The 23,802-nt window shown below is 38.6% G+C and overlaps 1 protein-coding gene across 1 annotated transcript; it reads left to right on the top strand.

Moving 5' to 3' along the window:
• Nucleotides 1-2,066: 2,066 nt before the first annotated feature.
• pitx3 (paired-like homeodomain 3) lies at nt 2,067-19,730 on the top strand. Its single transcript, XM_038271177.1, has 4 exons — nt 2,067-2,279; nt 6,167-6,284; nt 11,246-11,451; nt 18,720-19,730. Exons 2-4 carry the CDS (start codon nt 6,176-6,178, stop codon nt 19,287-19,289), a joined length of 885 nt encoding a protein of 294 aa, XP_038127105.1. The 5' UTR covers nt 2,067-2,279; nt 6,167-6,175; the 3' UTR covers nt 19,290-19,730.
• The last annotated feature ends 4,072 nt before the right edge of the window (nt 19,731-23,802 follow it).

Below are 23,802 nucleotides of genomic sequence, written 5' to 3'. Positions count from 1 at the left end.
TACTGCTGCTTCCAGTAGCAACAGCCTTGAAACTAATTTTGCAGCAAGGCTTCGTCTGTGTTTGGTCTGCTGCATCAAAACCAAACCAGTTCCAAATTAGGGAATTACCTGTGCCTTTCTTTGACGTTACTTCTCTGCTACACGCTGCCATGATGTTTTGACTGTGTTTATGCAGGGCGGGGGCTGGCTCATAATATCGCGCTACGGTAACCCACAAGGAAGAAACGCGGAAAAGTCCGAAAAAACTATTTTGACAAAAAACTCGAGTTTGCAAAATAAAAATCTTTTTAAACTACAAAATCGATAAATCGATTAAATTGATTTTTTGCCCAGCCCTAGTTGATTTACCATGAACTTACTGTTGATTTACTATAAACTTACTGTGGATTTACCAGGGACTTACTGTGAACTAACCATGCACTTACCGTGAACTTACCATGGACTTACCGTGAACTTACCGTGAACTTACCATGATCTTACTGTGAACTTACTTAGAACTTACCGTGAACTTACCATGATCTTACTGTGAACTTACTTAGAACTTACCATGGACTTAGAGTAAACTTACCGTGGACTTACTGTAGAATTACTGTGAACTTACCTTGGACTTACCATGGACTTACTATGAACTTACTGTGGACTTAAAAGACAGGGCCACCTTTTACAGCTGCTTTTTGTATCTCTTCTTCCATCTCGTTGAACCTCAGTCGGTCTCAGCAGATGGCCGCTCACACCGAGACTAGTTCTGCTGAAGATTTCTTCCTGTTCAAAGGGGGTTTTTCCTCTCCACTGTCACTACAAGCATGCTTAGTGTGAGGGATTGTATTTGAGTCAATGAGTCGATGCAATCAACTGGTTTTCCTTAGATAGAAAACTTTGAGTCAATTTGACTGGATGATCACGTTGAATTGTAAAGTGCCTTGACATGACATGTGAACTTATCGTGAACATACCGTTGACTTACCATCAACTTACCGTGGACTTACAGTGAACTTGAATTTAGCCTCATGAATAGAGGAGTTCCTTCAACATCCAGACTTTTCTCCTGCGCTTAAACAAATAAAAACAAAAAACAGAAATAAGTGTGACAGAATCACAGGAATCAAGAAAAGATGTGTCACAAAAATAACAAAGGTAAAAAAAAAAGTTCAATTTATTTCCATCAAAACGAAAAAGTAAGATTCTCATAAGCTAATGAGAAACAATTAAATATAACAACTCAACATGATAATGAAGCCAGCTATAGCTAACACTGTTGTCTGATGAAAAAAGGTCTAACTGCAAAGGCTTAGTAGTTTAGATGAAACTTTGTGACATTTTTATTTCATTTAATTGTTTTCAATCCATGTAAAACAATACCAAAATGCACAAAAGGATTTCATCAGTAAAGGAGGAAATTCAGCAGGAAGGGTGTTATTCTTTTTTCAGTCTGAGACTATTTACTGTCTAGAATTTAAAGCTGTGAGTCACACACCGTCCAAAACAAAGTCATAATGAATCTCTCACAGTTTTACACTGAAAAAAAAAAGAATGCAACCAATTTTTAGCATTTACTTAATCATATTTAGTTACTTTAACACAATTGTTTTATGTCCCACCCTGCTAAAATGAAACAATTCTGTTAAAGTAACTAAATATGATTAAGAAAATGCAAAAAAACTGTTGCATTCTTTTACTCAGATTGAATCATTCCCACTAATATATGAATGGATAAATACAAAAGCAAAGTAAGCAGATAATTAAAAACAAAAAAATTAAGCAGAAATGACTATTTTTGAAGGCAAATTAAATTTAGGAGACATTTAACAGAGAAGATGGCAGTTTGCAGCTCCTTCTGGTCTCAAACTAATATTTTCACTAATGTAGGCCTAGAAAAATATGTCAGATGTAATACATGAACCAAAACAAGTTAGGGTGTTTCTGTCAATGTTTTAGTTGTTCTTCATTATTCTGGGATGTGATGTAACTTCCAGGGTTGATGGAGGAGCAGGTCGCCTAAAGGTGAGGAGGAGAGAAAGCCTGCAGGCTGTCCATTCTTCAGCAGACCGCCCACCGCCGGCCGGTCCTCCTCTCTGAGAGGATCCAGCCTCAGTCCTGCAGCTTCAGCTCTATCAGCGCGCTGGAACCAGCGGGACAGGATCAGCACCAACACCTCTCACTTTTTTTATTACCAAACCTTGGACCTTTTTATTGTTTTTTTTTTTTTTTTTTTTCATGTCACCAGAAAACCCAGCAACTCCACGCGAAGCTCTCTGTCCTTTCCACGGATTCATTTCCACGTAAGTGGCACTTGCCATCCGCGTCTGTGCGCGTCTCTGTTTGGTTCTGATCCATTGATCATTGATCTCCACCGGTTTGGTTCTGATCCATTGATCTCCACCTGTTTGGTTCTGATCCATTGATCATTGATCTCCACCTGTTTGGTTCGGATCCAGTTGATCTCAACCTGTTTGGTTCTGATCCAGCTGATCTCCACCTGTTTGGTTCTGATCTGATCATTTCTCAGCTCACATCAGCAGCTCCTCTGGGCTGCAGGCAAAAGAAAAAGGGAACTTAAAAATGTTTTAAATGAGGCTTCACTTCAAATGAAAAAAAAAGAACAAGAAAAAAAAACAACCATAATAATAATTTTAGATAAATGCATCGTTATCGTCTGATAATTATAGATAGATTAATCTAATGCTTATTTTTCTCACAATCACCCTTTTTAATTTGTTGAAATTCTTTAATAACTATGCAGAAACATAAACATGATTAAAATCATGTGTTAGATCTTTAATTCGTTGTTTTGATTCATTTTTTTTTTTTCTTCAGTTGAATAAAATCCAGCCCAGAAACTCATTGGACTGATTTGCGTGCTTCCCGTCCAGTTCCGGTCCAGTCGCGCATCCGACAGCAGGAACAGATTTGTTTAATCCGCGCTAACGTTTGGCCCCAGGCTGGAAATGGAAATGTTCTTTAACTGGTTCCCAGTCAGCCGCAGGGATGCTGCTTTTTAACCTTCACTTTGGTTCAATGCGCAATATTAAAAATATCGGATTTATATCAGAAATCCTGATTTTACGCCCACTGCTGTGGATTCTGTCACGCATGAATTTGTTAGGCCTTCAATCTTTGTCCCCTTTTCTCACTTTTTATGAGCCTTAATTTAATAAAAAAAAAATCTGTCTTTTAGTTTTCAATCTCCCAGATGAAGTGAAAATGTTCTTAAAGTGAGAGATCATTTCCAGAGAGCTTAATGATGAAAGTTGGAACACTTTGGTGGTGTTTTAATGCCATCAGCATATTAAAATCCAGATGAGGATGAGTGCGGAGCGAGGAGGCAATTATTAGCTGCTGATTGTGCCGCAGGTCTGTCCTCTGCCTCTCAGCCCTTCACTCTTATGCAAATAGATGTTCTACCAGCCTGGAAATTAACATCTACAAACATAGGTCTGGATTCCATCTGCCGCCTCTTGCAGGAGGCCTTAATAAGTTCCCAGACAGCAAAGTGACACACATCTTAATCAACTCCTTAATCCCGGGAATTAATTCTCGACGCGTTTATGAATAATTCCCAGGGTAATAGGCTGCGGGCCGAGCGCGCGCCGCCAGATGGATCCGGCAATTTCCTGTAAAAAAAAAAGGATTTCTGATTCTCATTATTATTTATTTGTTATTATCATATAGGCCGCATTTAAATGAGGGCCTCCGCCGCACCGCGACATCAAAGTTAAACACGCGGGCTCATTTCATGTTGGAGCGCGAGGCTGCATTAAAGTTCGAGGGAGGGGGGAGGGGGATAGCTCTGTTCTCCAGGAACTAGTCGGGGCCCCTCCACAGAGGCCTTTGCCTCGTGCGTGGGCATCCCGCAGTCCTCCATCCTAGGTTCACCTTCAGATCTTGAACCTAACCACCACGCGCTCCTGTTCTCCTAATTGAAGCATGAACCGGATCTATTTAAACTGACTATTTTCTGTAAATTAATTGGATCCATTTGTCTAAAGCGCTTCAGTATTTTCTTCAAATCATTCCTTTATAAGACATCTGAATTAACGGGCCTCTTATCTTAACTCTTAAGTGAAGTTTTCAGTTAAAACGTTTCTTTATTCACTGCTAAAATGTATTATTAATTAAAACTGGGCCTTTTTCTTAATAAGTGTAAGGCAGTTTATCCACGAAAGAAGATAATTTACCTTTAAAATAAAAAATAACTTACTTCTTTTAATTGTTTCTAATAATTTCAATGGAAAAAAATACTTGTTACCTTTGTAAATGATCCTTTTTACCTAGTTTTTAGAGCTTTTATTTTCCATATCTAGATTATTTCTTGCATTGTTTAAATTATTAAAGTGATTTAAAAATTTAATTTTCTACCAGAATAAGTTCAATTATTTTAATAAATAAAAAATGTTTTTCCAAATAAGTTAATATTAAAGTTTATCCCGTTTGTTTGTTTTCATAATGGATTATTCTGTCCAGCTGCAATTTCAACTGACAGTCAACAACAGCTCCTATAATCTAAAGCATGTAGATCTGGTTTAAAACTTGTGACTTTTTAAGTAAAATATCTGTTGGACTTGGATTAAAGATTTCCATTTCCCTTGAGTTGAGCAGATTATCCAGACAATTCTAACAGAATAATAATATTTACATTTGAGGCTCTATTGGCTTATTTTAAGTGCGTAATGTGGAATTATTTTATTCTAAAGGCAAAATATTCTTTTGGCTGATCATTACCTTTTCAAATTAAAGGAAAATAGCTGTGGCAAATTTTAAGAATTTCCTTCATTGCAAACAATTAAAATCTAAATAAGTAATCTCTTCTTCAAATTAGTGCATTTTGTCTGGAATTGAGGAGGTAAACGGTTTGCCAGTGGAACAAAACAATTTAAATTTAAAATAAGAAAGAATAAATACATTGACTTACTTCAAGTGCATATTATCTAATCATTTCATTGGTAAATCGTTATATTGTCCTACTTAAATTATAGGTAATGTAAGAATTCTTTTATTTATTTTTTCTAGATTGTTTTTGCAGTGTTTGCTTAATTTTCTTTCTTTTAGTAGCCTACAGTAATGCTATGCTACTGATCTAATTTAGTTTGTTTGACTAAATACATTTTTTTTATTTAGTCCCTTTATATTTGTTGTCTACATCAGCTAGTAGATAAATGACTGAGTAGGGGAGTGTCAGCTAGAGCAGCCTCAGCTTCTCAAACAGATCTAGGAATGAAATATCTGTAGTTTTCATCTCTGAGTTCTGGCAGCTTCTGATGCCACTGGAAAGGAAAGAGATGATAGGAATAAGGCAATCTGGCTTTTATTTCTCTGCTCTCTTTTTCATCTAGATTTTCAAGTGACATGATTGATTGGTTGATTGATTGACTTTATTGATCTCACAGTGGAGAAGTTTAGTTTTTCCATCAAATAGTCAAAAGAGAAAAACAAGGTGCCAAACTGATTGTATATAAAGTATATACAGTGCGCACATATGACAGCTTTTTTCTCCATAGCAGGATCATTATACCGGGTCATTGCACAGGGTGTTTACATGAATATTTATATAGATGGATATTTATATTTAATGTATATTTAGATGTAACCTGAGCTTCTGGTTACCTGGGCCTGATCTAAGGGATCTGAATGGTTCTGCTTCATCCCAACAATGTCAGAAACTGAAGGGGAACCAGAAACGGGCCTTAGATGAGAGGGAGGCTGTCCTTAAAGAGTCCAGGACAGGACGTCCTGCGTCAGTCAGCCGCGTGGAAGCGATCATCCAGCGGAGAGAGTTTTAAATATAAAGATGCATCTGTTTACTTTTTAAGCTGGGACCAAAAAATGCATTTCTATCAATTTAATTTATATATATATATATATATATATATATATATATATATATATATATATATATATATATATATATATATATATATATATATATATATATATATAATTCAGTTCAAATCTAAAAGCTTAGAATTATAAAGACCTTTTAAAAAGGCCTGAAGCCAAACTGCTGAAATCTTTTTTATTTATTTATTTAATTTTTTTTTTTTTGAAAATGCTGAAGATAAGATGACATGTTTAGAAATGAAATGATTTCCTGAACATAACAACATTATATTGACATGTTTCTCCTCCATCTCTATTCTGGATGTGCGCGCGCGCGCTGTGACGCGCACAGGGCCCGGTGATGGACTTCAACCTGCTGACCGACAGTGAGACCCGCAGCCCGGCGCTGTCTCTGTCTGACGCCGGGACCCCGCAGCATGAGGCGGGCTGTAAGGGCCAGGACCACAGCGGTCAGTCTGGGAACTCTTTCCTCTTTTTAGCTTTCTGCAATCTTCACATTTTAGGAAACATTTATTAAACCAGTTCATCCTCTGATTCTGTGATAAAGTCCTAAAAAACGGAAACAAAAATTACTGAAACTATTTGCTGTGAAAATCCTTTCTCTCTTAAAAAAGCCGTTTTTAAAATAAAAATAAAATCCACTGAACAAATACCAGTGGTTTAATATGGACAGTTAAATTCTACCTTTTTATTTAGCTGTCTAATAATGTTTTTTTGTGTGTTTGTGTTCATGTAATCGACTGTATCATTTCTTCTTAGATTTAACACAATATTTTTATTTTTAAAAAATCTGAATGGAATATTTCAGGATATAATTTGGGGATTTTCAAACCAACCAGCCAAAAGTATTTTTGTATTTTTTTGGCCTCTAAAGGCACCAACACTGCAAAAACTATCTAGAAATAAGTAAACATTTCTCAAATAAGGTGCATTTTGCCTTAATTTGAGCAGGTAAATAAGATGATTTCCCAACAGAATGAGTATTTTTACTCTTAAAATAAGATAATATGCATTTGAAATAAGTAAATGTACTTGTTTTTTTTCTTGTTCAATTGGCAAAATGTCTCACTTTCCTCCTCAGTTCAAGAAAAAATGCACATATTTCAAGAAAAAAGGACTTATTTGGATTTTAAACAGTGAAATGCTATTTTGCTAAATTGTGAGTTAATTTTGATGAAACATAAAATCTTTCATATAAGATATTTCTGATGTAATTGTGAAGGTTTGCAGGACTCTGAGCTGTATCATCTGGGCTCTGCTGCAACCTGCGGCTCCAGAGCCCAATATGGTTCTTTAGACCCTCTACAATGGCTCTTAATAGTGGCAAAAAAAGATATAAGCAACTAAATAATATACTATAATAATAAATACCAGTCTTAAAACCATTATTATTTCTATTAAGACTATTTAAATAGAATTTTCACAACAGAATAACATTAAAAGCATCAGAAAAATGTTTTGTAGAGCTATTCTTCTTTTAATCAGCCCATACTCATAACCTATAAAAAAATATCCATTCTTCATGTTTATGAATCATTTACTTTTTCATTGTCTTAGGGTAAAAAAAAAAAAAATTAATGAAATGTTTGTTGTTTAAGATGGCAACCAATTTCCAATGGCAGATATTTAACAAAACTGATACGTTGCTTTATATTAAAAGGGCAATTAAAATTATTTTGCGGCTCTAAATGACTTTTACTTAGCCAGACTCGGGGCAAAACGGTTCTTTCTATATGAAAGTTTGCAGAACCCTCATCTAGAGGAATATGAGATGTGCTAATTGAGCTTTTAATTAGTTTATTCTTTAAATTAAAACTTTCGTTAGCCTCCTATGGACGAGATCCTCAGGGTTTGAAGTTAATGAGCCGCAAAGAGCCAAACTTGGACTTTTTCATTTGCAGGCTTGTTTTTTTAGTTGCGTTCAAAGTCGATTTAGTTTTTTTAAAATACATTTTTCTAATGAAAATCATCTGAATCTCTGACCTGCAGTGGCTTCCTCATGTTGGCTCATTATCACTCAGTCAGTTTTTGATCAGTGCTTCTCTTTGTGCTGCGTTATAGACTTAAGGAACAGCTTAGCCGGTGTCAGCTTACTGCCTCAGCCGGGCCCTTATTGGTTTTACTGGTGGCCCCGTGGAGCCTCCTTTTAAACCCAGCTGATCATTCTGAACTGCTCCCACAGACTAAGCCATCGCCAAACAGAGCCGGTCACAAAGGCCTGATCCACAGGATTAGCCAGCAGCTAAATTCACTTCTTTCTGTGAGGTCTTCGTATTGCAGGAGTTTGATGTGGCAGCGAGGAGCCAATAACATTCAACCACTGCAGCAGCCGATCCTTCCTGCATGGAATAATTGTTTGCTTTTATTTTCCCAGTATTGTGCCACAACTGTGGTTTTCAGTGTTGTGCCTGGAAGAAGGTTTAGTGATGATTTGTCATTCAGCTGAGTCTGGGCTGGGATGAGAATGAGCTTCACGCAAACAGAAGATTTTGACTTATTTTGAATTTTTAAGATTAGTACCAATACTAATCTTAAAACATGTTTACGTGCAAATGTTTCTAAAGCATTTATTAGTCAAAAAAGGAATTTGAAATTAGACTAATTTATAGATTAAGGTTAAATCTTTAAAGGGAAACCTATATGAAATGTAGTGAATCAGCTGGATGCTGCTGCATCTTTTGGTTTCATTGTGATTTCTACTTAGAACTGACTTTTTAAATGACTTTTTTTTTTTTTAAGTTGTCTGTTTGACTCTCTTGCTCTATGCTGGTGAAGATTCTCAGTCATCCAGGTTGTAATCATTCCAAAAACAGAAAATTAAAAACAATCTACTGGACTTTGTTTCCAAGTTTGAAGACGTTTTGCTTCCCATCCAAAAAGCTTTTTCAATTCAAAATGTCAGAAATAGCGTTGAGTTTGAGGCTTTATACAGTAGACCAAGAAAGCCTTGTTTTTGCTTAGAAAACATGCAAATAGAAACGAACGAATGGGTCCACCCCTCTGGAATGGGGGTCGTTTAGCTTCTTTTGTTAGCCTGCAATGCCCCAATGTATGGCGCATTGCATGGCCCAACACAGAAGAGCGACCTCCTTTGGGACAAGACTGCAGTACATCTACACCTTATGGACAAAGAACATTCTTTTGAGGACCAGAATGTTCAAATTTTGGAAAAAGAAAATAGGTGGTTTGAGAGGGGCAAGAAGCAAGCCACACTGCAAAAAACGAATTCTAAATAAGTCCTTTTTTTTTTTTAAACAAGTAATTTTTTTCTGAAAATATGGGCTTTTTGTCTTATAATGAGGAGGTAAGTGAGATACTTCACTAATGGAACAATTACACACAATTTACACTTAAAATAAGAAAAAAACTATTTTATTTTCTTATTTCAAGTGCAATTATCTGATTATCTTATTTTAGTAAAAGATACTGATTCCATTGGGAAATATTATTTAACTGCTTAAATTAAGGGTAAATACCCTTAAATTTAAGAATTAGTTTACACTATTTGCAGTGCATCTATGTTAAAAAAGAAAAAAACAACCTTATACAGAGGGGGTGGACTCAGATTTCAGCTTCCAAAATCCTACAATGCAGCGATTGAGTTGATTCCTTACCGCTATCATCACAACTGCAGCCTCTGACGAGGAGCACGGAGGACCTCGCCCAGTCAGCCAGGCCAACAATTCCCTTTAACAACCCCCTTTCAGGGACATAGACAGGTACAGGGCATTGCAGGCTAACAAAGAAGCAAAACGACCCTCTTTCCAAAGGGGCTGACCCCTTCGTCCGTTTCCATTTGAATGTTTTCTAAGCCAAAACAAGGCTTTTGTTGGGCTACTTTATAAAACCTTGAACTCAACGCTATTTCTGACATTTTAAATTAAAATAGCTTCCTGGATGGCAAGAGAAACGTCTTCAAACTTGGAAATAAAGTCCAGTGGATTGTTTTTAGTTTTCTTTCTTTGGAATTTCTGTATCTAGTTGCCATGAAACCCATTTAAAAATGAAATATGTTATTTCTTTAAATTATAGTTAAATGCAGCGATGGATGAAGCACTGAACAGTGGTACTTGAGTAAAAGTAATGATACTCGTAGTCAAATCTAATTCAACTACAAGTAAAAAGTTACTCGGGTCAAACATCTATTCTAGTTAAATTATTAAAGTACTCACTTTTGAAAATGCTTAAGTATTCAAAAGTACATGCATCTAAAAGTGCTGAACTATTCAAAAATATCATCAAATTATCTAATATCATAACATTTCTTTCCTTTTTTTAAATCTTGTAAATTTAAGCTATAGATTCTACACCTGGAAAGAACTTCAACATAAAAATGGCATAAAAAAGAAGAGGTGTTTTTATTTATTTATTTCAATTCAGTTTATTTCTATAGCGCCAATTCACAACACATGTCATCTCAAGGCACTTTACAGTTCACCAGATCATCCAGTCAAATTGATTCAAAGTTTTCTATCTAAAGAAAACCAGTTGATTGCATCGACTCATTGACTCAAATACAATCCCTCACACTAAGCATGCTAGTAGCGACAGTGGAGAGGAAAAACTCCCTTTTAACAGGAAGAAACCTCCATTAGAACCAGACTCAGTGTGAGCGGCCATCTGCCGAGGCCGACTGGGGTTCAAGGAGACAGAAGCAGACATAGAAAAAGAAGCAGAGATACAAAAGACAACTGTCAACCAGCTCCACAGGCGGCCCACTCCAGGAAACACACAGCCAGGCAGACGAGCTCCGAGCCAGCTCCTATGTTAGAGGATGAAGAGAGCACATCCAGTTAGTCACAGTCAGAGAAACACACTGGAAAACAGGCCGATCTCTAACATCTATAAACAAAGGTGTTGATGGCAGCAGCACAGATGATATACAATCCAAACAATTTTTCACATGAAAAAAGACAGATTTTCTGGGTTAACGTTAAAGTTTTTCCAACAAAATTTTAAAAAGTTTAAAAACAGCTTCCAATCCAGGAAGCTTTCTCAATTCAAAATGTCTACTTTAAAGTTGGTATCAATTTAGATGTTATACAGATTGATAACAATTAACATTAGACACAACTGTCAATATCAAAAGATAATTATGTAATGATATATTACTGTGAAAGAAGTAGAAAAATAATATAATCCAATGCGCTATATGTTTGCCAGTAAAAAAGCAACAATATCAGCCAGTCTCTGAGGACAAAACCAGCAATTTAGACGTTTTTAGACATCTATGATTTACCCATCTGTCTTTTTCTATAGATAGCTAAGCAGTGGCTCACAGCTGATCTCTGTCGTCACTGATAACTGAGAAAATCAATGTTTAATCTAGCATGGTGTGGGCCATTTCTTTAAATCTCTCCTTCCACAGTAACAGACGTAAACAAACTGCCTTCCTGTTGTTTCTCTGCAGACACTGAGAAATCCCAACAGAATAAGCTGGAAGAGCCAGGTGTTGACGACGGCTCTCTGAAGAAGAAGCAGCGACGGCAGAGGACTCACTTTACGAGCCAACAGCTCCAGGAGCTGGAGGCCACCTTCCAGAGAAACCGCTACCCAGACATGAGCACCAGAGAAGAGATTGCTGTTTGGACCAACCTCACTGAGGCTCGAGTCAGGGTGGGTGTCCTGCATCTCTCTCATGATCTCAATGAAATATCTTTGTTTTTAAGTTACATGACCTGTATTAGGATTCCCTGTTTGGGGCCTGCAGAAGAATGAAGCATTTAAACCACAGCTAAAGGCAGGTTTATACCCAGAAACCAGGTCGTCTGCATGTGTGTCGCAGTTAATGCAGATATGCCCCGCCCCTTCCGCAGACACTCTGCTGCAGCTCTCCAATATTGTAGGTGACCACAGACAGGAGGCCTCTGATTGGTCAAATCTACATCCTCTCTAGACTTTGCATATTTCCTGTTTGGTACCTTACCGGCTTGTTTTGTTTGTATGACGGCCATTGTGGAAAATGACTCGTGAAGATGAACCAGCTAGAAGAGCGAGATGCGTGAGAATGCTGGGACCCTTTTTCCACCTGGATCCCACTCAGACCCACAGCTAGTTCCTGATTGGCCCTCTTGCATTGTGGCGTGGGATAACATAACGCAGACCACGCTTCAATATTGGACATAAATCAAAAATATCTGCATCATACCTGCGACAAGCTCACTGCAACACACTGCTGCGGAAGTATAACCAGCCCTTCTCTGTTGAAAGGGGCTGTCTCTGTCAAAAAAAATAAAAAACTTGGTAGATATGCTGCTATTGTCTGAAAAAAAAAGCAGTTGCAAAATTACATCTCATTAAAAACGGAATTAAATTCACACCTGAATAGCTTTTTACATGCAAGAATCACTGAAATCATGCAAAACTTGGTCAGTGTTTTTATCAAATGCTCGGAGATGAGCTGATCAACACCCAGATGTTACAACTGGCAAAGAAGAAGACGTGTTTCTGAATGAGCTATTTCCAGAACAAACTTATTCACCTGAGACTTTAATTACATTATTGTACTAATGGAAACTCCAACTGCATTACTGGACATTACTAGAATATCTACAGTTTAGAGCATGCTACTAGTAAAAGCACCCCAAATTAAAGTTTTCCCAAAGGCAGTGGCGCAATCAGAGGGTGGCCAAGGGCCACTGGCCAGTGTAAATTGTAGTACCATCAGTTTAGCATTCCATCCCATTATGTACAGCCAGTGACGCAACATTAAAAATCACACAATAAACCAAGATATGAGTAGGTGTTTACTTAAGTCTTTCTACTGGCAGGTTTACCACAATCGCATATTAAAACCCTGAAATTATGGCTTTCAGTTTCAGTGTGCCACCCCAAGATTTTTAGTGGCCCCATCTGCCCCCCATGAAACATTTCTGGAGGCGCCACTGCCCAAAGGAGGATAAAAGTGGGCTAGAAAATGGAGAAAAGGCTAACCCCATTACTAGGAGAACGGATGACTTCAGGGAAGGTTTCAATGCTTGGCTGTGATTTCTAGAGTTCCTTCTGTGGTAGACAGAACATGTCCTACAAGTATTGCATCCCTTGCATTACTTCTGACCCGTGTTATGGAGGAAACAGACTTGAATAGCGGCCCATACTCGACCTTTCACATAAAAGTAATTAGCAATAAAGGCCCCCAGAGTTTGGGATCTTAAACAAGTAAACAGGAACAGATTCCTGTTTCTTTAAGGTCAAGTGTTTTCAAACAGTCAGTGATTATTTAGAAATGCATGTAGTCGGCTGCTGTTGGTCCAATGTTTTTAAAGCTAAATGAAAGCTGAGTTGTCTAGCAGCATTTCCAGCAAGACTTGGCAGCTGCTAGCACTGCCACAGGTACCAATACACATTTTAAAGACCATGTCCTTACTGGGCTTCACTGGCCAGAAAACTCACATTTCCATACAGAAAGCTTAATGTTGAGAGAAGGATGCAAGCATATTAGATGAGCTGAAGGCCACTATCAGACTTAGACAGTAATGGTGCGCTGGGATGAAATGTCATTTATGGAGTGAAGAGGAGCCCCGAGGATCTTATCTTGTGTTCTCACCACTCTCCTCACCTTCTTCCAGTCTGAGGCGGTGCAGCCTCCACACCACACAGTGAGACAGCTGGTCAGAACGCTCTCTATGGTGCTTCTGTAGAAGGTGGGGAGGATGGGTGGGGGCAGGTGGGCTCTCTTCATCCTCCGCAGGAAGTACATGCGCTTCTGTGCCCTTTTGACCAGTGAGGTGGTGTTTACATTCCAGGTGAGGGTGTCTGTGATGCACCCCCAGGAATGCAGTGCTGCTGACCACCTCTACAGCTGAGCTGTTGATGAGCAGTGGAGCGTGGTTAGGACGGTTCTTCCTGAAGTCCAAGATGATCTCCTTCGTCTTCTCCACATTCAGGATCAGGCTGTTGTCTCTGCACCACCAGCGGCTCCACCTCCTCTCTGTAGCCCTGCTCATTGTCGTCTCTGATGAGGTCCACCACCGTGGTGTCGTCTGCAGACTTCACGATGTGATTGGTGGTGAACCTGGGGACGCAGTCATGTTTCATCAGGGTGAACAGCAGGGGGCTCAGGACGCAGCCCTGAGGGGAGCCTGTGCTTTGACTGATGACATCAGAGGTGTTCTGTCCAACCCAGACTGACTGAGGTCTGTTGGTGAGGAAGCCTAGCAGCCAATAGCAGAGGGGTGTATTGAATCCCAGCTGTTCCAGTTTGCCCATCAGATGCTGTGGGATGATGGTGTTGAAAGCTGAACTGAAGTCCAGGAACAGCATCCGCACGTGGGTGTTCTTCTTCTCAAGGTGTGCCAGGCTCAGGTGAAGAGCAGAGGAGATGGCGTCCTCAGTGGAGCGGTTTCGTCGGTAGGCGAGCTGGAACGGGTTAAAAGTTGGGGGCAGACTGAAGACAATGTGTTCTTTAACCAGCCTTTCAAAGCACTTTATCATGATATGAGTAAGTGCGACAGGCTGGTAATCATTGAATGAGGTGACCTGAGGCTTCTTTGGGACCGGTGGCAGACTTGAAGCATGCTGGCACTATGGATTGGTCCAGCGAGGACCTTCTTTCTTAGTGGGAAGAGGCTGCATATCTTTTATATATCTGCAGTAAAGAGTGCAAACTGTTCGGCCATCATCAACAACCCAGGCGGCAGACCAGGAAGCAGAGTCGTAGTTTAACACATGTCTCTGCAGCTTCTCCACTGTTACCTACTCTTTAAACTATCCAAACAGTGTCTTACCCATGACCAAAATCTAATCAATCAGAAAAGATTCCTAAAGGAGTAAATCATGATAATCTAATTAAAAATAAAATAACTCTGATTGGGGAAAAAGTTAAAACGATTAAATATGGTTTATTTAACATAAGGTTAAAAAGTCTGCTAGTTAATGACTTGATTTGTGATAATCACATTGATTTATATTGCCTTACAGAAACCTGGCTGCAGCAAGAGGACCATGTGAGAATAAATGAGGCAACTCCTTCTAGTTATTTAAATTTTCACATACCCAGAATTTCTTGGTGAGGAGGGGGTGCAGTAACAATGTCTGACTTACTGATTACTCCAAAGGCAGTTAATAATTACAACTCTTTTGAATATTTAACCCTTAGTTTCCCTCATCCAAATTGCAAGCCAAGAAAACCTCTTCTTTTTGTAACTTTGTATCGTCCACCAGGTCCTTACTCTGAATTTTTAGATGAGTTTTCAGAGTTTCTTTCTGATTTGGTATTAAATACTGGCAGGGTCATCAAAGTGGGACATTTTAACATTCATGCTGACATTGAAGGCGCTAGCTTAAGAGCAGCCTTTGATGCTATCTTAGACACTATTGGCTTTGTTCAAAATGTGAATATTCCCACACATTCTCATCTTCATACTTTGGACCCTGTGCTGACATATGGCATTGAATGTGAAGAAATAACAGTATTTCCTCACAACCCTGTCCTCTCTGAAAATGTTTTAATAACCTTCAGGACTACTTTATCAGAGTCCTCCTTCCCCAAAAGAAGGTTTCACTTTTGCAGATCATTATCAGATAGTGCAGATATACATTTTAAAGAATCTTTTTCACTTTATCTCTACTCTGTGTTGCGAGGCAGTGCTGCAGAGGGCAAAAGCTTAGTTAATTCCCCTTCACAAGTTGATGATTTTGTTGAAGGGGTTGCTAGTTCTCTGCGTACTGCCTTAGACAACACAGCCTCTTTGAAAATGAAAAACTGGCTCCTTGGTTTAATGCAGAGCTACGCACTCTGAAGCAAAATGCTAGGACACTGAGGAGAAAATCTGAGTCCACAGGCCTAGGGTAATCCTACCTAGTCTGGAAAAATAGTTTACTGCTATATAAGAAGAACCTTTGTAAAGCAAGAGCAGCATATTTCTCCTCATTAATAGAGGAGAATATGAATAATCCTAGATTTCTTTTTAATACAGTTGCCAAACTCACCCACAGCCATAGCTTAGTTGAACCAACCATTCCACCTGCTCTTAGAAGTAATGATTTAATGGCATTCATTATAAATAGGATTGACCTTATCAAAAAAATAAGATCATTAGCACTCCTCTAACTATGATTGGTTTATCTGTAGAAGGTGAGGCAACATCTGAGGTTGCCATAGAATCTGAACCGGGTCTAGACTGCTCTTCATCTAAGCCTTCAACTTGTACGTTAGATCCAGTTCTAACCAGGTTATTTAAGGAAGAACTCCCTTTAATCTCCTCCTCCATTTTAGATCCCTGTTACAGGGATATGTACCAAAGGTTGCTGTAATTAAACCTTTGCTTAAGAAACTGTCTCTTGACCCAGATGACTTGGTCAATTATAGAGCTATATCCAATCTGCCTTTATCTAACATTCTTGAGAAAGTAGTTGCCAAACAAGTGTGCAACCACTTAACACCATAATTAACTTTTTGAAGAGTTTAAGTCTGGCTTTAGAGCTCATCATAGCACTGAAACAGCTCTGGTGAGTCAACAAATCTTCCTCATGCTCAAGGGTTTCCTGTGGAGTACCACAAGGATCAGTGCTAGGACCAATTGTCTTTACTATATATATGCTTCCAAAGGGATTAATTATTAGACAGCATGGGATTTATTTCTACTGTTATGCTGATGATACTCTGCTATATCTGTATATTAATCCAGATTAAGTTAACCCATTACATAGATTACTGGCAAATCTTGAAGACATAAAAATGTGGATGACTCTTAACTTTCTCCTTCTGAATGCAGACAAAACAAAAGTTATAGTCTTTGGACTGGTTTCATCCAGAGTTTCAAATGGGCTTTCATGATGTTTTGCAGTGTTTATTTTGGAAAATTTCTTTTTGGCAAGGCTAAATATTTTTAATTTTTAATCACCTATAAATTTGGTGACATTTAATATAGTGGTTCTACATGAAAGATATTCCTCAATGCCTTTCTGTCACACAATTGTATTTTCAATTTATAGTTTGGGAGCGGTACTTGCATTTTACATATGTAAGAACCACATGTGTAATTTCAGGCAGAACTTGCTCCTAAGACCCTCAGGGCTTAAAAGAGAAAAGTGTTTGGACTGTATTAAAATAAACGTGCAAACAAAAGTGAAAGAGGCAACATCTACACCTTAAGGCTCTGATTTGCTTCTAAAATTGAATGCAAATCCTATCAGAGGATGTGAAGCCACAATAGAGTGGGAAGCAAAAGCACCTTTTAAATCCAGCTTGGTTTAGACGTGTCCTCTTTTAGTCCTGCTTGCCTGAGTAATTTGTTAAATGTTTGAATCTGGCAAAGAAATTTAATCAAATCACCTGATCTCAGAGGTCGCTTCTGTGTTAGTTGGGATTTTGCTAAAATCTGGCATCTTAACGAATCCAACTTCCTCCTTCAAGCTGTTTGACTGCAGTTAATGATCAGAATTACTTCAAACAATCTTTTATATCAAAGTTTCTTTATAAATGCTCCCACAAATGAACTTGCCTCAGAATTAATTTCTTCAGCTGAAATTTTAACCAAGGGTTTAATCCAGTTTAAATCCTATAAATATGAAACCGTGAAATCACTAATTTTCCTGACACGCCTTTCACTGTTCAGAAATTCTAATAAGCTGTGCTTAATAACTGTTTGATGATACTTTTCCACTTACTTTGAGAGATTGTCATGTCTTCGCTCATGCACACATAATTAGAGGGAGATCATGAGTTCCAGCTGAAGTTTTCAGAAAGGAATTATTTTAAGAAACTCTTAGAGTTTTCTCTGCTAAATTGTCTAGTTTGCAAACGTCAGATTCATCAAGTGAGTGAAGGTGTTAGATCACGTTCATCTTCTGCAGGGAGATAATATACCGCCTCAACCAGTGGGAAATAGTTTATCACCTGGTTACCAGTCTGCTGTTGGATAGGAAAACAAGCAGCTGATAACTTTTCCTCTATAAAGGGGCGCCGTATGGGGGGAAAAGTTAGGAAGATACCAAGGGCCCTTGACCTGGGGGGCCAAAAAAAAGAAGAAAAGATATGTCCAACTAGATATGTGAAATGTAAAAAGAAAATCCCGCAGTAAAACTAATTATCCTTGTGTTCTCACTGATCTTTCAGCATTAAACAGCGAAACAAAGCATGAATATGTTTAAATATATTTACCAACCCATCATATATTCAAAATTAAGAACATATTTTCCTTCCCTTCAAATCAATTTTTTTTGTTCATAATAATCTATTATTATTTTTAGAGAGGATGATTTTAAATATAAAGTTTAATGTATTTATGTGTGAGGATAATTTTCCTTGATTGAAATTGTACCGTGGAATTTGCATTGTTAATGTAAAAGTAAATGATACTCTTTGGTGCATCCTTATAGCAGTTGTAAAGCTTGCATAAATTAATGTTTTATTTGGTGGGGGGAAGGGCTTTAGTCATATCATTGTCTTTCATGGGGGCCTGGCAGCCCTGCCTCTATAACAAACTGTTTGCCAACATTCGGCACGTTAACGTAGAGCATTAAGCTAGGGTGACCAGACGTCCTCCTTTTCCCGGACATGTCCTACTTTTCAGACCTAAAAAAATGTTCGGGGGGAATTTTAAAATCGTCCGAGAGTGACTGCCTCAAACACATGACACAACCTACAGTTCATCGAGATTAGATTGCCACTCCGTTCCACTGCTCCATTCCAGGTTTGCATGGTGGCACCATCTGCAGGTAAGTATAAGACACAACATTTGTGTTACTTCATACCCCCCCAAAAAAACAAACAAACAAACAAACAAACAAAAAAAACCCCAAAAACCTCCTTTTCACAAACCCAAATCTGCTTCCTTACTTCAGTTTTACGTGGGGGATCTATAGCTACCACATGATTGAGTGTTGCAGGTTTGCAGCAGCAAGAAACTAATCATTGACCTTCTTTGTTTCTTATGCCTCAGGTGTGGTTTAAAAACCGACGTGCAAAGTGGAGAAAAAGGGAAAGGAACCAGCAGGCGGAGCTGTGTAAGAATGGCTTTGGTGCCCAGTTCAATGGACTCATGCAGCCGTACGATGAGATGTACCCAGGATATTCCTACAACAACTGGGCCACTAAGGGCTTAGCAAGCAGTCCACTCTCCGCCAAAAGCTTCCCCTTCTTCAACTCAATGAATGTAACCCCCCTGTCCTCCCAGCCTATGTTCTCACCCCCGAGTTCCATCCCCTCCATGAACATGGCCTCCAGCATGGTGCCCTCAGCTGTAGGCGGGGTCCCTGCTGCAGGGCTAAACAACCTGGGGAACCTCAACAACCTCAACAGTCCTACGGCGCTCAACTCCGTAGCAGTGACTGCAGCCACATGCCCCTACGCCACTACAGCCGCTCCCTACATGTACAGAGACACTTGCAACTCCAGCTTGGCGAGCCTACGGCTCAAAGCCAAACAGCACACCAACTTTGCTTATCCAGCGGTACAGAATCCCGTGTCCAATCTGAGCCCTTGTCAGTATGCTGTGGACCGACCTGTGTGAAGTCCAGCCATGACTCACCCAACCGGCTGTAAATTCACCGTTCATCCGGCTCTAATACCTTCAACGCCATCTCTAAACGACTGGTCATACAGTTGATGTCTCGACTGTAAACCTTCAATCCAATCATCATCAACAACAAAAGATATCCCAGATGGACCAGTGTTTGGTCACCAGAATTACGCCCAGTTAGACTCAGTTGCTGAACCGAACTTTTAAGGGACTTTTTCCTTGTTTGAACTGCATGATGAGAAACGTAACAAAGCTACAGATGCTAACAACCTTTGGACTGGTTGTAGCATTATTAGCATCTCGGGCAAGAAACCTCCAATACAGCTCCAGCAGAAAGGTGGACTCATGGGTTAAAGCAAGCAAATTAGACAGTGTACATAATATTTTTCCTGCTTTGTGTGAATATATATATAAAACAAGCCCAAAATTGTTCATACGCCTGGCACGTTTGGATCTGAGGGAAATTGATCTGCTTTAATTCAAATAACAGCATTTTTAAAAATACATTGTATTAGGAGTAACATGTCAACAATAATATGTAGTTATTTTCCTCAAAAATCCCCCAAAAACGTTGATTGACATAACAGCGATCTAACATTCCCTCATGTTATTCTGGACGTTTTGACAAGTTACCTTTGGTGGAGAGTTCCAGTCTTTAAAGGAAAAGTCCGGTCAGCAAGGAATGATCAATGGATCATTATTTATACCTAAAACTAATACGTTCACAGAGATTTCATGAATTTAGCATTAATCGGTAACAAAATAAAAACAATATTTTTTTGTGATCACTGAGTCAGGGAGCGGCCATTTTTGCCCAAATATAGTAACCCCTCCCTCCTGCCATCTTCCAGCAGTGACGTCACGGTGCGGTAAGCCTAGCGCCATTCTCCCCGCTTTACAAGCAAAATCAATGGGAACTACTAGACACATCTGCAATCAACAACAATTATTGAAGATTTCCAGAGGACTTCACCAATGAAATTCACCAGAGCTATAGTGAAACTGACAATGCCCACGTGCATGGCAGCTGGATGCTGGAATACATCGGGTAAAAGTAGAAAAAAAGAAATTATTTCACCTTTCTGATTCCTGATCCTCCACGGACGGGTTCGTCGTTGGATTGCCAACTTGAAGAGGGAGGATTTGCCATCGAACTTCTGGTCAGAGAAAAAACACGTAATATGTAGCCAACATTTGGAAGAAGAATGTTTTCAAGATGACTTGGATAATAGCGCGTTGTGACAAACACCAGATACAGCACTGGGACTTGATCAACATCCGATACCGCACCGTGACGTCACTAACCAGTAGGTGGCAGTAGTGTTCTTTGACAAACATGGATGCCTCCAGTAAAGCACATTCAAATGAAAATTACTCTTAATTAAATACACTTATCATTTATTGAACAGGATGTAATCATTTCATATTTAAAGTACTTTCAGAAGTTTGAATTCTGAATATGACGAGGATTTTACTCAAAGGTGTGAAGCGCCTTCTTACGCCAATCTCAAGCTGGATCTTCATATTCAGGATGGCTCTCCAGCTGGGAAACAATTCGAAATGCTGATTTTACCTCCAATAAAAAAACAAAAAAACAATTGTTTTATTTTAACTCCAAATCTGCCAGGAGTATGATGAGGTATCTGAGGAAAGGTACCAGCAAGGACCATAGCGAAACATTCTGTGAGCAAATCATTTAGGAACCAGAGTAAAAACTGCATCACGCTGAGAGTGGTCATGGCAACCTCTGGCGTTTGAGAAGAACATGACTCAAAATGTTTAAATAGGAAAACCGCCTATTTAATATCACACATATTAGTATATGAGCAACATTTTATTTTCAATAAAACTTTGAAAAGCCATTCACTACACAACTTTGTTTGGTCCGGGTGTGGTTAATAGTCCATGACAGCAAATGTGAATGTAATTATAAAAATCAAACACTTAAAAACAAGTCATTTCCTTTGTGTCATAAAAAAACTATGAAAGAAAAAAGCATCTTAAAAACATATAAAACATCCAATTAAAGAGAGCTTCTCTCAGCTTCAGGTTACTCTGTTCCTTCATCTGCATCGCCTCAGTGTTAGCATGTGGTACGCATCTTTATGTTTTTGGTGTTGGTATTAAAACAAAATCACAAGAATGAAAACTGGTAAAAGTTTAAGATTTGAAATGTGCTGCAAAGAGGAATTAAATGGAGGCATTTTAATTTTTATTTGGGGAATTTGAACACAGAAAGTAAAACATTTCCCAGTAACTTGAAGAATTAAGATTTTGCTTTCACGCTGTCAACTAATTTTGTCAGGCCAGTTATCTGTTATGGTGGTAAATCCTGTAAGCATAACAAACACACTTACTGGAAGTCTGTAGTCAGGGGCGAATATAATAAATTTGGGGCCTTAGGCAAAGACAGGCAGGGGGCCCTCTGAAATGAGAAGACAACACATAAAACAGTCTATATATATAGACTTCCATTATCTGTTCTAGGTTGTGTCCCTCTCTTCTTGTCTCTTTTCTTGTTGTTTTCCTCTCTCTGTTTTATACTCAGCTGACTTTTCATGCTGTCTCTAAAGGAATGAAAGATTTTTTCCAAGCTCTAAGCTCACTTAGCTGATTGCTCCTTCCTGTGTTTCCAAAAAGGCCAAAGTAAATAACCCAGTCCTTCTTTTCACTGTAGCCAAGCCATGATCTGCTTCTCTGTTCTCCATTTTTCATTTGGATGAAATAATAGCTGCATGAATCATGACAGCAGACAAGATAGAGGAGAGCAGGAGGCGGGGTTACCAATCTACTGGCTCTGGAGAGCAGAGTTCGCTGCTTTTAGATGTTGTCGCCAAAGTCTCCAGAAGCAGAAAAAAGTCGCTAGATTTGGCGCTAGGTCTGAAAAGTCGCTAAATATAGCGACAGAAGCGCTAAGTTAGCAACATTGCTCTTCACACTGTTTGTGTTCAAATGGTTTGCTGCTGTTTGTTTGGACCTTTCTGAACATGTGCAGCACATGGACTGATCCAATATGGTGGACACTGAAGGGGGGGCTGAGACACACTTAATCTTATAAGGGTTCTGATGGCATTTGAGCGAAAGGATTTTTATCAAAAACATAATTAATGTGCACAAAAAGGAATAGTTGTATTAACAACACATGTAAACAGAGTTTTATGGGGAACTGCCTAATATTGCCTAATGCCCCCCCACCCCCCGCCTGCAGTAGACCTTTAAACTGATCCAGCAGATTTTAAAACCAATAATGACTGAAGGTGTTCAAAAGCAGAGGGAGATCAGACATGCGTCAAATGATATGATGAGTTTCCAGGGCTCATCAGGAGTCACTGGCCAGTGTCTGACATGTCTTTACTGCAAACATTCAGTGGAGGAAGGGGTGTTTGATGTTTGATGTGGTTTTTGAGGAATTAAAACTCTACAAAAAGCACGTTCATTTTAAAAAGTTGACATTTCCTATAATTTCCCACCAAATAAAAACTGGATTCAATTCCAAGAAAAAAATCATTTCAATTTTTTTTGTGGCTTCTAGAAATACTTTTTCAACTGTCAAGGTTTGAGTAAGTGAACGTTCTTTCAAAAGTTTTATCAAAGCGCCCGCTATGGTCTGAACACGTCAAGGTAGCAGCACTTGTAAATGAATTCTGCAAATAAATGCAAACAGCACTAGCATTTATTTTCCTGAAGATTTTATGCTGAAACCGTTTTCGGTGCATAGCAGTTCTAATCCCAGCTCCTGTTTTTATTGCATATGAGAGATTATCAGACTTCATCAAAGCAAAACAATGTCTAATGTTTTAAGATTACTTAGTAATATCAGCTGGAAAAGTGGGTAGAAAGACCAAGGCAGACACTTTCTCCTCATTCCGTAGATAAAGAGACATGGAACCTTAGCCCAACGCCTTCATAGGGAAATCAGGTAGGTGTGAAAACTTTTTCCTCCTTCAACATAGTGACAGAGATAATATCTGTGTGTTTGTGTGTGCAGCTATCAGTCCTGCAAAAATCATTTTATGTTCACCAACAAACATATAATGCAACATCATCCTAATAAATGAAATTACATTTTTTTATGTTTTTGTCCTTGTAACAAAACTGCATATTTAAAACAGGACTGTACTATTTTACCCTCTTTTATATAGAATTAAGCATTATGCAATTTCGGTCATTTTTGTTATACATCATATTTAACATTGACATAAAACATAACATGGCCTTTACTCTAAGGTAGACACAGTGGAACTTAAGTTATACACTAGCTGAGAACAAAGCACAGATACTGTCACTTTGTAAATGGGGGTTTCTATAAGAGCTTGGTCTTTGACTATTTAAAAAAGTTGATATTTTCCTTCCAGACAAAATAAAGACTAGAGCTAAGAAGGAGCAGCAACAGGTGAAAGTCGAAAGCTCAAATGTAAGACGCAGTTAAGACCTTAAAACCAAGTAACTAAGATTTATTTTGGGTTCCTTTTTAATTCAATTCAGTTTATTTCTCTAGCTTCAA

This window comes from Cyprinodon tularosa, unplaced genomic scaffold (assembly GCF_016077235.1).
Source record: "Cyprinodon tularosa strain WSP-4 unplaced genomic scaffold, ASM1607723v1 ctg792, whole genome shotgun sequence".
NCBI classification, from domain to species: Eukaryota; Metazoa; Chordata; class Actinopteri; order Cyprinodontiformes; family Cyprinodontidae; genus Cyprinodon; species Cyprinodon tularosa.
Note: the sequence above shows the minus strand (reverse complement) of the source record. Positions and strands in the feature narration are given on the sequence as shown.

What these genes read in the sequence shown, in the direction of transcription:
- pitx3 (XM_038271177.1), top strand. Translation starts at nt 6,176, where the DNA reads ATGGACTTCAACCTGCTGACCGACAGTGAGACCCGCAGCCCGGCGCTG. An exon ending in TAAGGGCCAGGACCACAGCG is followed by an intron (nt 6,285 to 11,245) that starts GTCAGTCTGGGA and finishes GTTTCTCTGCAG; the next exon opens with ACACTGAGAAATCCCAACAG. An exon ending in TCACTGAGGCTCGAGTCAGG is followed by an intron (nt 11,452 to 18,719) that starts GTGGGTGTCCTG and finishes CTTATGCCTCAG; the next exon opens with GTGTGGTTTAAAAACCGACG.